We start from the raw sequence: 14,907 nt of genomic DNA, 5'->3' as shown, positions 1-14,907 counted from the left end.
TGTTTCTAAAAAGAGCTCCTATCTGCTCTCATGCTTTCAGAATAAGTTCTCTAAAGCTGATTCAGGCTACCTGGACTGTGTAAAGACAGCTGGAGGTACAGAACTGACAAATCAACGAGATACCACTAATCTCTGATGGGCCTAGGCACACGAAGGTTTTCCAGGTCTGCTCTTCCCTTCTGCTCTTTTGTTGAAGCTGGATCATTGTCTGCGTAGGAGCGTTCATTCCGGAAGGAAGAGCTAGGTATTGAAAGTGAGCTTAATACATTCTACTATGCTCTCTATGGACTTGGCTGTTGTCATGGTTACTTTTTTCAAAATACCACATTGGGACTTTCACTCTTATTTCACTCTGGAGAGGAAATCAACAAGCAGGGAAGTCTGCATCCAGAGGGATCTCAGGAGAGCAAGACTTCCCTTGCTTCTATCCTGATAGAGTTCCTGTTCTGTAGAGCGAATCTGCCCTACATTCCAGACTTCTCCTGATAATGCTCAGCTCTCTGTTATTCCTGGGCAGGCTGAATTGAGTCACACCTTTCCCCTGCAAGGGGTGGGAAGCTCTTAGGAGCAAAATCAGCCCAGCTCCTGTCATGGTGGCTGTCCACAGCTGCAGTGACTGGGCAGGCAGGTCTGGGAGGAGTACAGCAATCTCAGGCAGGCAGCTCCACAGCAAGCGCATAGACAGAATTAGCACAGCTCAGTGCAAAGTGAAAAGGCAGAGCCCCTTGTTCAAAAAGCAGAGAGGGAAAGGTATTTTCCTTTCTTCCATGGTCTTTCCACCTTTTAAAGTTTGTCATTTGCTGTTGCGCTCTCTTGGGCACAGGGATACTCTTAGGGCAACCTCCTTGTGATGATTCAGTCCCCTTGGTAGTGCACCAGTCCTGTCCTTCTTCCATCTGTGCCCAGCCATGTTCACTGGGCAGGACAGAGAAATGGGGAATCCAAAACTTGGGAAGTTGCAGGAGGCATGACTCTGTTTGAGCCAAGGGTCCAAGTTCCTGATGCATTCACTGTCCTGTGGGACTTTGCTCACAAAACAAAGACTCAAAGATAAAATTGTTGAGTCAATATGGTGACTGCAGACCATTAAACAGCAAGTACAGCCCCCTTCTGAAGCTCCAGGCTCTATGCAACCCCCATGGTGTTTACCCAGGCAGCTAGTCTGCCTGCTCCCGTGTCAAAAGGGAAGGGTACTCCTTGTGTAGACCCCAGCCTAGAAAGCTGGAGTGCTCCAGGAAGCTTTAACTGCCACAGCTGGTTATCACTAGGCATCTCTCTTTCCTCCACTCTCTCCAGCCTAAGGGAAAGGCAGATACTAAATAGACAAGTAGGAAAGCAAAGTACTAGACTCACTCTTCCCTGTATTTCTTCTAGTTCAGTTCAGTTCAGTTCAGTTGCTCAGTCGTGTCCGACTCTTTGCAACCCCATGAACTGCAGCACGCCAGGCCTCCCTGTCCATCACCTACTCCTGGAGTCCACCCAAACCCATGTCCATTGAGTCAGTGATACCATCCAACCATCTCATCCTCTGTCATCCCCTTCTCCTCCTGCCTTCAATCTTTCCCAGCATCAGTGTCTTTTCCAATGAGTCAGCTCTTCGCATCAGGTAGCCAAAAGTATTGGAGTTTCAGCTTCAACATCAGTCCTTCCAATGAACACCCAGGACTGATCTCCTTTAGGATGGACTGGTTGGATCTCCTTGCAGCCCAAGGGACTCTCAAGAGTCTTCTCCAACACCACAGTTCAAAAGCATCAATTCTTCTGCACTCAGCTTTCTTTATAGTCCAACTCTCACATCCATACATGACCACTGGAAAAACCATAGCCTTGACTAGATGGACCTTTGTTGGCAAAGTAATGTCTCTGCTTTTTAATATGCTGTCTAGGTTGCTCATAATTTTCCTTCCAAGGAGTAAGCGTCTTTTAATTTCATGGCTGCAATCACCATCTGCAGTGATTTTGGAGCCCAGAAAAATAAAGTCAGCCACTGTTTCCACTGTTTCCCCATCTATTTGCCATGAAGTGATGGGACCAGATGCCATGATCTTAGTTTTCTGAATGTTGAGCCTTAAGCCAACTTTTTCACTCTCTTCTTTCACTTTCATCAAGAGGCTCTTTAGTTCTTCTTCACTTTCTGCCATAAGGGTGGTGTCATCTGCATATCTGAGGTTATTGATATTTCTCCTGGCAATCTTGATTCCAGCTTGTGCTTCCTCCAGCCCAGAATTTCTCATGATGTACTCTGCATATAAGTTAAATAAGCAGGGTGACAATATACGGCCTTGACATACTCCTTTTCCTATTTGGAACCAGTCTGTTGTTCCATGTCCAGTTCTAACTGTTGCTTCCCAACTTGCATACAGATTTCTCAAGAGGCAGGTCAGGTGGTCTGGTTTTCCCATCTCTTTCAGAATTTTCCACAGTTTATTGTGATCCACACAGTCAAAGGCTTTGGCATAGTCGATAAAGCAGAAATAGATGTTTTTCTGGTACTCTCTTGCTTTTTTTATGATCCAGTGGATGTTGGCAATTTGATCTCTGGTTCCTCTGCCTTTTCTAAATCCAGCTTGAACATCTGGAAGTTCACGGTTCACGTATTGCTAAAGCCTGGCTTGGAGAATTTCTAACATTACTTTGCTAGCGTGTGAGATGAGTGCAATTGTGAGGTAGTTTGAGCATTCTTTGGCATTGCCTTTCTTTGGGATTGAAATGAAAACTGACCTTTTCCAGTCCTGTGGCCACTGCTGAGTTTTCCAAATTTGCTGGCATATTGAGTTCAGCACTTTCACAGCATCATCTTTCAGGATTTGTTTCTTCTAGGACATTGTTCAAATCTTTTTATCATATTGATGGGATACGATAGCTCTTATCTAGTTCTTATCTCTTTCCTTCATCCTTTTAAAACCACTTTATTGAGGGATAATTGACATATAATAAACCTCAAATATTTAAAGCATACAATCTTATGAGTTTTGACACATATCTATGTATGTATATATATGAATGAGATCATCACCAAAATCAAGATAGCATTTTCATCATCCTCTTGTAAGCCATCCCTTCCTCTTCCTCATTCTCAGACAACTACAAATCTGCTTATCACTATGGATCAGTTTACATTTTTGAAAATCTTATCTTAGTGCAATCATATAATCTGTACTCTTTTGTCTGGCTTCTTCCACTTAGCATATTGGTTTTGAGACTCATTTATGTCATTGTTCAGTGACTTCCCTTGTGGCTCAGCCAGTAAGGAGTCTGCCTGCAATGCAGGAGACCCAGGTTTGATCCCTCGGTTGGGAAGATCCCCTGGAGAAGGAAATGGCAACCCACTCCAGTATTCTTGCCTGGGAAATCCCATGGACAGAGGAGCCTGACAGGCTACAGTTCATGGGATCGCAAAGAGTCGGACACGACTGAGCGACTTCACTTCACTTCACTTCTTCAATTACTAATAACTTTGAGCTGTTTTTAGTGAGCTTACTGGCCATTCGTATATCTTCTTCTTCTTTTTTTTTTTTTTGTAAACTCTGGCCCCCATGCCAACCTGCTTCACTGAGCAGGTAAGAGGAGACCCAGCCCAAGTCAGCTGTGGAGGCCAGCAGGGCTGGGCCAGCCATACATCTTCTTTTGTGAACCATCTGGTCAAATATTTCCCCTTTTTTGCTTTGTTTGCTTTAGCAGCACTATACAGCTTGCAGGGTCTCAGTTCCGTGACCAGGGACTGAACCTGGACGTGGCAGTGAAAGCCTGGAATCCTAACCATTACGCTACTAGGGAACTCCCTCCCCTGTTTTATAAAATTGGTTTGTCTTATTGAATTTTAAGAGGTTTTTTTAAAAAAATGTTTTTAAATTAAGTTTTTTGTCTAATATATGTGTTCCAAATATTTTCTCCTAGTCTGTGGTCTGCTTTACTTTCCTAGTGTCTATTGAAAATCTTAAGTTTTTTAACTTTTGATGAAGTCCAGTGATTAATTTTTCTCTATGTTGTGCTTTTTTATGTATTCTAAGGAAACCTCACCACCTCAAGATTACAAAGATTTTTTTTCTCTTGTTTTCTTTTAAAAGTTTAGCAGTTTTAGGTTTTACATTTAGGTCTGTGATTCATTTTGAGTGAATTTTTGTGTATGGTGTGAGTTAAGGGTTGATGCTTCTCCCACCCCCTACCTTCTTAACCATATCCAGTTGATCCAGCACCATTTGTTGAAAAAAGTTTTCTTTCCCCATTGAACTGCCCTGGTACCTTTGTTTAAAATTTGCAGTATATGTGTAGGACTCTCTGGACTCTCTATTCTGTTCTAGGGATCTGTATGTTTATTTTTTGCCAATACCAAACTGTTTTGATTACTGTGGCTTTATAGAAAGTATTGAAATATAGCAATAAGGTTGGTAAGTTGGAAGACAAATTCTCCAACTTTGTTCTCTTTAAAAATTACTTTGCAAGACTTCCCTAGTGGTCCAGTGGCTAAGACTCCATGCTCCCAGTGCAGGCTGTCCGGGTTCAATCCTTGGTTGAGGAATTAGACTAAGAGTCCTTAGTCCTTAGTGCCTGCTGTGACCGAGTTCTCATGCCACAACTAAAAGATCTTGCTTACTGCGACTAAGACCCAGAGCAGCCCAATAAATAAATTACTTTGCCGTGGAAGTATGCTTCTCAGATATCCTTCAAAAGAACCTGCTTTTGGAAGTGTGGTTGATGACTCTTAATTCTATGGATTCACCAGCAATTTCACAGAAAGGCTATCTTTCTCTTGGTAGCTCCAACCGATGACTGAGTATGGTGTGGGTATTTTGATAACCCATTCCATCCAATGAGAGACTCTTCCAAAAGGCAATCTTTGCCTGGGGACACCCCTTTCCTAACTAAAACTCTTGGAATTACACTGTAGTCTGAAGCCCTTCCCACACAATTCTTCCTCCTTGCCTCCATTCATGGGTGCCAGACCTGCATTGGGATCTGACAGTGTTCTTATCTGTTCCTGCTCCCTTCCCCACCTTCTCTCCTCCCCATTTTCCTCTAGAAATCTCTTGCATATCTAAATCCAGTCTCCCTGCCTGCTTCTCTGAGGTCCCTAACTGACCATACTTCGGTTATTTGCATTTCTGTATACATCTTGAGATCAGCTTTGTTTTTTGAAACTCTACAAAACAAAAAGCCTGCTGGAATTTTAACTGACAGTTCATTGACTCTACAGAACAATTTAGGCAGAATTGCTACTTAACAATACAGCTTTAGAGCACAAATCTGATGTATCTCACCATTAGATCTTCAATTTCTCTCAGCAGTGTTTTGTACTTTTTGATGTAGCAATATTAAACATCTTTTTTTTTTTGGATTTATTACAAGTATTTTATGGCTTTTGGTCCTACTGTATTGGAATGGTTTTAAAATTTTTATTTTTCAATTGATTGCTACTAATGTAATATAATACAATTGAATTTTGTATATTAACCTTGTAGCCTTTGCTAAATTCATTACTAGTCTCAGTCATTTTGTCTCTGCTCTCCTCATCTTTTTAAATGAAAATTTTATGGAATTGCAGTGCTTTAGTAAGAGTAGGGTGTAGTTGAAACTTCAGCCTTTGACTCTCCAGAACTTCCCTGCCCCTGACCTTCAAAAACAGTTTTTGAAAATCCTCTTAAGAACTGCAAGACACTAAGTAACACAGCTACACAACCCACTGTCCTAGGGGGTTGGTATGTACTTAGTATCTTTAACCGTAATTTATAGGCATTTTTTATTACCTTAGTCTTTAAAAAAGGAAAAAAAGAAAAACACCTTGTGAGATAAGTAAAAGCAGTTCCATTTTAAAGATGAAGAAATAGAGGTTAAATCTCCTTGATATTGTCTCACAGTTGGTTTCTGGCTGAGGAAGGATTAAAATCCTTCTGACTCCCAAAGTTCATGCTCTTTCCTCCCTAGTCTGACTCAGCCAGACAGCTAGATATTAAAACAGATTGATGCTGATGGCCAAGCTTTTGTATTGACTAATTATACATCCATCCAGCACATGGACTTGCATGTCAGGAGGCCTGACTGGGATCTGATGTTCCACCCCTCCTGGTTCACCAGTTTCCTGTTTCAGCCATGGTGTCTTTTGAGGATACCAATGACTTCTCTCTCACTAGTCTGATGAACTGGTTTGCCAGTCTAATAAATTTTTACTTTCCTGCTGCTGCAGAGAACATCTTGCAACAATTTGCTTCGGGCTCTCTTCTAAAGTCTCTGGTCACGTTTTATCTGTCTTCTGTCCTGATTCCTTATTGTGACCTCTTTTCTCATTAATCACCCAGGGTAACCCAGTCTGCAGACTGAGGTCTTCTGTTTTGTCCCTCTCCACACGCATTCTTAGAGACACCCTTCCAAACACTTGTAGGAGCAAGACCCTTTTCAACAGGTCTGTCAGTTGCCTAAACGTGTGGTCCCCAGGCTTCTTGGGTGTTCCAGAGTACCCCTACTCTTCATCTTCACATAAAACCATTAAAATATCTTGGACATTCTGGCTTAGCATCTACATGATGTTTTCCAGGTTGCTCCCCACTCCCACCTTCTACTCTAAAAGGAGCACAAATTCTTAGATCCCAAATATCTTGATTTATACTTTGGGGGACATTTAATGTTTTCAAGGAATGTCCCCCACTTGAATAAGCACATTTACAATATCTAAACCTTACTGAAAGCCAATCTTACTAGGTAGCTAATTCCTAAATTTCTGTTATTTCGAGGGTTACCAGCATTCTCTTTGTTTTCTTTCCTCCTTCCCTTCTTTCATCTAATCACCAAGCCTAGCCCATTGTTTGTTCTGAACTCATCTCCAGTTGGGTTTTATCCTCTGCAGCTATTGCCCAGGCCAGGACCATCAGTTCACTCCTGATTAGTTCAGGGATTTCAAAAGACTGATCTAGTTGGTAGTATGCCCAAGTCAGGATCAATGACACATGGACAAAACTCTTCCTCTGGCACTGTTTGTCACAGATGTCTACAGTCTAGTGATATTCAAAAACCAGGAGCCTGAATCAGCATATTTTTATTGACTCCTCATTATCTGATCAGTTAATTCAAACTGCTTTGTCTGATTGCTAAGGTTTTCTGCCAGTGTCTTGTATCACCAAGTTTATTGTTCACATTATTCCTCAACATGGAACACCTTCAGCCAAGAGAAGAAATCCAAGGTTTGCTGGCCCTCTTATATGAGCTGATTGTTCTCACCTCCATGCTTTTTGCCCATTTTATTCCACATGTCATGAATGCCAATTCTCTGTCTTCCATTTTTCCCTAGTCCTATATTTTCTCATTGTAGACCCTACTCCTATATTTTCCTATCCTAGGATTTCTTCTCTAACCCTTTCCAACCTTCAAAAAGAATGTTCTAGAGTAAGTCTTTTAGAATTTACTTAGCAAATACTGTATTTACATTAATTTAGCTCTGACAAGCAGAAGTTCTCACATCAACTGGAAACGAATATCATTAGGCTATGAGCTTCTTCAAGACGAGGACCGTGTCTTATTTAACTTTATATCATCAGCATCTAGTCCAGTGCCAGGCACATCATTTAAGTGCAATAAACATATATTGAATAATCAACTACCACTTTATGGTGGCAAGTTCCTTAAGTGAAGAAGTTTTAGCTTCCTAATATGGAAAACAGTGCTCAAAATGCTAGCGTCATAGGTCATGAACATTAAATATGAAAACCCATGTAAATGTCCTAGCACAGAACTTGGCACAGAGAGTTCAGTCCATGTTGAGTTCACACCTTTCTGTTAAATTTTTAGAATTGTCATCACAATTGTAGAGCTCCCATAATTGCGTATCAGGGTATTTCTGTTAAAGCCTTTTCTAGGGTAGTACCAAATTCAAGTGTGGGTCCAACAGGAGGAAAATCCACAAACAGTACTTCTTACAGTACTCTTTGTTATCAAGTTTTGCTGTGGGGCATGGCTGTGACACATCTGACATGCAGATATATGCTGGTTTACCTCTTCAGGAGAATCTATAAATGCATAATCTGTTTGGATACTAGGCTTCATCATGGCAAGGACCAGTTTCGATCCCCTTCCTTACTTTTCATACAGGAGAGAAATTATATGATCAGCAGGTTGAATAGCCTTTGAACACTTCAGTGTGTTCACTGCAACAATGAACTCTGCACATTTTTTTCCATCAGGGAGAATGAAAAATATAATTCCTGAGGAGCTGTCAAATCACTTCCATAAACTTAAGAATTTTCATAATTTTGGAGTGGCAGCCATTCCTAAACTGAATTATGCTCTCAGTTTTTCTATCTGTAAAATAGGGGTAATAGTTTGAACTCTCATCCTCTTCTTTATTAATAATTATGATACAGAGGAAAGAGCACTGGACTGGGAGTCAAGAGGACTGAGTTCTATCCGTCGTTATGACTAGCTGCATAGACCTTGGGCAAATCACTTCAACTCAGTTTCCTCACCTCCAGAATGAGAAGTCTAAACGAGGCAAACTCCAAGTCAGCTCCCAAATTGCAATGGATATACTTTTTAAGAAATGAAGTGGCCCTCCTCTTCTACCCAGGGAAGCCAGATGAGAGGAGACTTTCTGCTCACTGTATAGAGACAGGGATGTGGCCTGTGCTGTCCAAGGTCAGTATATGACATCTATGTGCTGACCATATGTGTCACAGCACCACGCACCAGGCAGGAACTCAAAGAGGGTGAGTGTGATTGAAGACAAGTACTCGAGGGAAGTAGAGGCATGTGAATTATTTGGATATCTTTGCACAAAGATAATGATTATGTTTTGTGCAAAAGCAGAACCTATTATCAAGCATTTTTTTCACATTTCCTAAGCTGCTCACTAGCCCTCTGATTTTCTGGTTGGAGGAATTACCTGTGGGTATACCCCAGCAGAGAAAGTCTGGAATAAGAAGTGGAAAGTTGCCTGTTACACCTGTTGGAGTGTTAGTCCTTCCTCCAGGGATGGACTCAAGTGTAGCAGGTGAAGAGCTGCCCTGGTATTCACTTGATGATCATGCCAAGTTCAAGGCAGATCACCTCCAACCCCAAACCTTTCTGGATCCATATCACACCTTAGACTCTGTATGTGCTTGTATATATTAACACTATCCTATTTCCCAGCTGCAGGAAAAGAACCACAGGATTTCCAGTCAGAGACTTGAGTTAGCCCTTGGGCAGGATTCTTCAGGTCTCTAAGCTGATTGATGTAAGGATCAAAAGAGACAAGGGCATGTAAAGCGCTTTGCTCCAGGGTTAGTCACAGCTGCCCTGGCTCTCCCTCCTCTATAGATCTCCTCCTCAAATACTGTTTCAGGGAAGTCTTGTTAAATTAAGACTCATCCCTTTGTTAGGGATACTTGAAGAAGGGGCAACAGTACAGACCAGTGGCTTTAGAACCAGAGTGCGCAGGGCACTGCTGTCCTGCAACTTTGAGGAAGTGTCCCTCGGAGCAAGCTCTGCTTTCGGTAGCGTCATCTCACCCACCCCCACCCAACCCCACCTGGGTTCTCTTCCCAGTCACTGTAACTTGGTGGCGTGTCACTTGACCTGCTTCCCCTCTACCCATGCAGTCCCTGACTGTGGTGATCAGGGGCTGCCCCCTAGGGAGCCCTGCCTCAGGCTCTGTTCTCACAGAAAGAGTACCTCAAAGAGTCCTATCCCTCTTAACTTGGAATGTGCATCATGGCAAGGAGGCCACATGCCTGGTGGCTGCCGGTGCCACAGCCCAGCTAAGTGCCCCCTCCAGTTCGTAGACTGTGACAACCATTGAAAACTGGGGATCTGAGTCACCTGAGAACCAGAGGTTAAGGAGTCTCTGCTGTGAAAAGATGCCTAAAGCTTCACCACCAGCCCACCTACTAAGAACTTTTGCTTTACTAAGACTAGAGGGATTATTTGAAGGTCAGTTAAAAATAGTAGCTTGTGCCATCGTGGCACAAGGAGAGCGCATGGGCTGGGGAGTCAGACTGGCCTGAGTGGAAACCTCAACTTTACATTCACTGTCCAAGTAACATCTTGGGGCAAACTGCTGAGCCCGGTTCACACACATGTAAAATGGAGATGCTGATGCCTTTGCACAGTTGTTGTGAGGATTAAACAGAACTGCATATTGTAAAGCACCCAGCCTAGAAGAGCTGCTCCAAAGGTTTTTTTTCTTGCTTCCTTCTCATCAGAGAATGTCCAAATTATCTCAAGTATGACTCATTTAAAATTTTTTCTGTTAAAAAACCAATCATGTCATAATTCGACTGACCATTTCAATTCAGGTATTAAGGTGTTCAAAATAAATGGATTTGTTTGCAATGTGGACCTCCCACAAAGCACAACAGTTTGACAGTAGGTCTGCCAGCTGTTACCCTCCCCTCATACCCCTCCTCACCCCACCAGCCCAATCCCAGCCCAAAGGTTGAGGGAAAAGGGCCATCAAGTTTGTCTGAAAATCCTAGACACCAAATAATTAGAAGCTTTTCATTCATGAAACTATCCTTTTTTCTGGGAAGCCCTCACTAATGGAGAGGCTCATTTTGATTTCCTGGTTTATGATTTATATTAAGACCATTTGTGTATTTGTATGTTTCAGAAGTAACTAATCCCAACACAGCAGAACAAATTGCCTTAGTCTATATATCTGTTCTAAGTATCTCATTGTGTATCTCAAATCTTGTCATTGTTTGCCTGTCTTGGTCAGACAGCACATTAAGACGCCAAAATGACAAGCTCTACAGTGTTATGGGCCCCTTTGTTTCCCTATGCATAGACAAAATGTAGAAGATGTAACCCTCAAAAGACATAGTGGATGGATCTGAAAAATCTTAAAGAATCACTGAAAAAACTTAACTACCACTTGCAATATAAATGTTATCATATTTTCACTGATTTTAATTCCCCTTCATATTTAGGAGACTGTGGTATGCTGTAAAATGGGAATACATCCAAACACAGTCCACACAAGTTATATCTTATAGCTATTTATCCAAGTTCCTTAAATCCACAAACAAGTTTCAGTAATAATGACCCAAAGCACAATAAGTCTTTAGTTCTAAAGGACAAAGCTATGTTTCTCTGTACTTTCATAGTACATTGCTTAAAAAAAAAAAACTTTCTGCAATTCAATTTAAAATGCCCAAGTTGCTAACTTCCAAGCAAAGCAATCATAAGAAGGAATTCTTTCTGCCTGAAATAGGTAGCAGTAACAAAAATACAAGTCATAAGCAGCTTTTAACATCAAGCATGATCGTGTTATGCTGATTAAGGAGCATTTTCTTAAGCAAGCAATTGTAGGTCCCAAATTTTCTGGGACTATCCTGATTTTGAATGCCCTGACCCACTGAACTCTGTATTTAAGTATCCCATTTTCTGGTTCAAAAAAGGTGTCAGCACACGGTTCAATTTAAAGTTAAGTGGCACACACAATTGTTATAAAAAACCAAAGTATCATCATCCCAAGTCTTTATTGAAACTGAAATTTTCTGAAGTCTCTTTGCTTACATCTGTGGTATCTCTATAATCTTTCCAGGTTCAACTGGAAAAATTTTTATTTCACTCATCTTTTTATGCTCTCTGAGTACCCCAAGTGGGATTATAATTACACAGTCTTAATTGATGGAGTTCAGATGAAAAAAATTGTTCCTCATCTCTAACTCCAAATTTCTAGAAAGATTTAAGGCTACTCCTGGGCACCTGAAAAAAAACAGAAACAAGGCACAGATGCTTGGAATCTCTCCTATTTTTAGCTTTGGAATGAATGTTTTCTTATGGCAATGAAAACAAATAGAATGCTTGCTTTTGTGCTATGAAAGAGAGAAGAGAAAAACCAGTCCATAAATACTTGCAAAAAAAGACCACTTGCTACTGGAATAGAAACTGGATTAAAAAGCTGAAGTTTAGAAGTAAAATTATTCTGATACTCCTTAAATATTTTAGCAGCTTAAAAATGCATTAGGAAAAACATTCACATATTCCCCCCTAGCAGAGCATGCCATTCGGGGTGATAGTTGCACACTCCTATATTGCCACAGTGTGGATTTTTCCCCCTCAAATGAAAACCCACAGAAATAAACTCAGAAAAAGGAGAGACTGCTTCCCCCTGCCATCCTCATGTCAATAAAATATTTAAGTGAACAGTTTTCTGATCACAAAATTCAAGTCCAGGTTGTTTTAAAAAATCAAGAAACAGTTATTTAATAGAATACATTCTATTAAAAGTTAGCCAAGACCAACTAATAAGACCCATATTTCAAAGGAACATATTTCAAAGAATTTTGTTCTCTTCAATAGTTGCATGAGTTTTTTTTTTTTTTTTCTTTCAGGAAAATGTGCAAATATCAAGGTTACCTGGGTCTGCTGGTCACTTCTAGTTTTGGACTCTTGAAGATGGTGAGTTTTGCTAATGATGCGCGGCTGTTTAAAGAACCGGGTGGCTTTTCTGGCAATCACTCTTTGTGTGCCATCTTTTATAAAGGTGCTTCTTGTTGCTAAGAGATCAGTTGCTTAGAGACCAAATCATTTAAAAAAATATATATATCAGAGGCCAACATAAATTATAACCAAATTTTGTCATTTCGGCTCGCCCTCTTAATGTTTGGCTTTTGTAATAGATCGTAACGTACCAAGAGAAGCCAATTACTAATCACAAATAGAAAACGGACCAGGAGGATGAGAAAAGATCTGTGCGTACGCTCCCGTGGACAGGGAGTAACACCGCCGATTCCCTGGGAGAGAGTTACAACCTCACAGGGCTCTCTGAAACTTTGACTCCTCATGGAGGATCTGAGATGTACATTTACGTACACTCATATACCTGTCCTAGGTAAACTTGGGTGCAGTTTGGAGTATGAAGACAGGGCAATCGTGGAGCTACTTTTGTCTTTTTCAAAGGAAAATTAAGAGAAAAAAAGATGCTGCACTTGAAAAAATGTTCAGTTGGGAAACTGAAGTGATCTTAGCCTTCAGCCAGATATTTCTGTGTGTGAACAGCTGCCACTGCTGCAAGTCTGTACCATGCTGGGAGGAGGGGGCTGGTGTACAAATCTGCCTTTTATCTTCTCCCCTGTACTCAGATGCAGCACCATCAAGGAGACAGCAATAAAAACAATTGGTTAAAAAAAAAAAAAACAATTGGTTAAGTAGGTAAGGTTTGGCCTTGGGGTTCTTTCTCTTCCACTGTGTGGTGACTTTGCCTGTTGAGAGACTCTCCCCTCAAATTAGCTGTCATTCAAGTATTACCCCTCTCAGGGGCATTTACATTTTAGGAATATATTTTTAAATGAAAGACTAAGAATGGTAGCATGCGAAGCTTCTTAACAGGTAGGATAGGTGATGTGGGGAAGCAAAATAAAGCTGTATACACTCCTTAACTGTACGACTTCACAACACCTCGCCATCCTCCATCTCTTTTCCTACCTCCTCCATCCTTCAGAGTTCTCTTTGGTCCCATCTTAGGTGAGAAGCAAGCAAGTAATAAGGGATCAAAGACTTGAAGTTAAGAATCACGTAAGATAAAAAGAGTACCTAGAATTTTAGAGGTATATATATATATATATATATATACACATACATATATATATACACACACACACACATATATATATATATTTCAAACAAGCCTCCGAAGTGTGCTTGCCATTAGAGAAGAAATCATGCCTGTCTTGACTCCTAAATAATGTTGTGATGAACACATTATGTGGGAGAATGTGGGGCCAGGGCTAGGAGGTGGGGTGGAAGCATCAGGTGGGGTGATGAAGTGGTCTGGCTCTCATTCATTACTTCGTGCTGGTCTCTGTCAGGTTACAATCATCTCATCACTCATTTCAGAGTAGATGAAAGACCCACAAGTATCAACTTATTTAGAGATACATTGCAGTTGGGAAAAAAAATTTACAACCTGTGCAAATGGAATGGGGCTAATGCTCAGCAGAAATTCATTATAAGAGGAAAGGAAACGCTGACTTTGCCCAGCCCAAGAGGAGTCCAATGGACACAGGGCATGTGAGTGTTGCAGAATAAACTCAGGTATGTCACCAAGATTTCCCTTAAAGTCTCTTCTCCCTTTCTAATCCCCCCAATTTTTCTTTATTGCCTATTTTTTGGGGAAAGAAATGGAAGCAGAAAGGGAAGGGATCTGAAATAGAGCAATTAGGGACAGAAAAGAGCAAGAGAAATTAAAATTCCCAAGTACACGATTGGTCCTTAGTTGAAGGAATGAGAGAAATGTAGAGGAGGTTAGGGGGAAAGAGGTCATGAAGTTGATTGTATGTTTCTTAAGGCAGGGACCACCTTATACTTTTCTTTCCCCAATTCCACATACTTTGTACAGGGCTTTTACATTTAGACCTCAATCAAATGGTTTTGTTAACTTCCAAGTCAAAGGAAAAAAAAACTGGGCCTGAAGAGGTTGAACTATTCCTTGGCCCTATACCCCACGTGCCTGGTTCCCTCCAAAGGAGCAGGCTCTGCAGATGTTTATATTTTGGAGTCCAATCTGAAAATAAAACCTGCCCTTCTTCTTATCCATCTGCCCTAATCTCTCTACTCCTTTGGCTCTGCTTTTACTCTCCCCACCCTTGTGGCCGTTTGCTTTGGATTCTTAGCTTCTACCTCTGTGACATGAGGCCCCTGCCTGTCTTTTTGGCCATCTCTTGCTCATTGGAAGGTGATTCAGGCACCACTCAGGATACCCATCTTTGGCCAAGCTCCAGGCTTTCACCTGCCTAGGTGGAGGTGAGAAATGCAGTGGGTCTGTGAAGGACTCACTCAGTTGTCAACCCTGTATGACTGAAGAAAATAGGCTCAGATCCATGAGGCCTCTGCCTACAAGTGTCCAAACTGAAAGGACATTTTTCACAGGAAATAAACTGTTTGCACCAAGGAATGTGATCTGGTGTTATTTGGGATCCTGCAGTGCATCAGGCCACT

The 14,907-nt window shown here is 41.3% G+C and overlaps 1 protein-coding gene across 3 annotated transcripts in view; it reads left to right on the top strand.

The window, feature by feature from the left end:
* The window catches only part of LOC145513092 (uncharacterized), a 295,101-nt gene extending 281,994 nt beyond the window's left edge, over nt 1–13,107 (top strand). For 2 of the 3 annotated variants that reach the window (XR_014059104.1, XM_081508290.1), the window contains one exon: nt 12,303–13,107. Coding sequence is in view for 1 of the 3 variants with exons in the window: in XM_081508290.1 (XP_081364416.1) it covers nt 12,303–12,350 (48 nt within the window). In the remaining 2 variants the exon portion in view is untranslated. The remainder of the gene's footprint in view (nt 1–12,302) is intronic. The other variant, XR_014059105.1, reaches the window with a different exon arrangement.
* The last annotated feature ends 1,800 nt before the right edge of the window (nt 13,108–14,907 follow it).

Source organism: Giraffa tippelskirchi, chromosome 7, assembly GCF_054371585.1.
Source record: "Giraffa tippelskirchi isolate mGirTip1 chromosome 7, T2T-mGirTip1v1.2.pri, whole genome shotgun sequence".
Taxonomy (NCBI): domain Eukaryota; kingdom Metazoa; phylum Chordata; class Mammalia; order Artiodactyla; family Giraffidae; genus Giraffa; species Giraffa tippelskirchi.
Note: the sequence above shows the minus strand (reverse complement) of the source record. Positions and strands in the feature narration are given on the sequence as shown.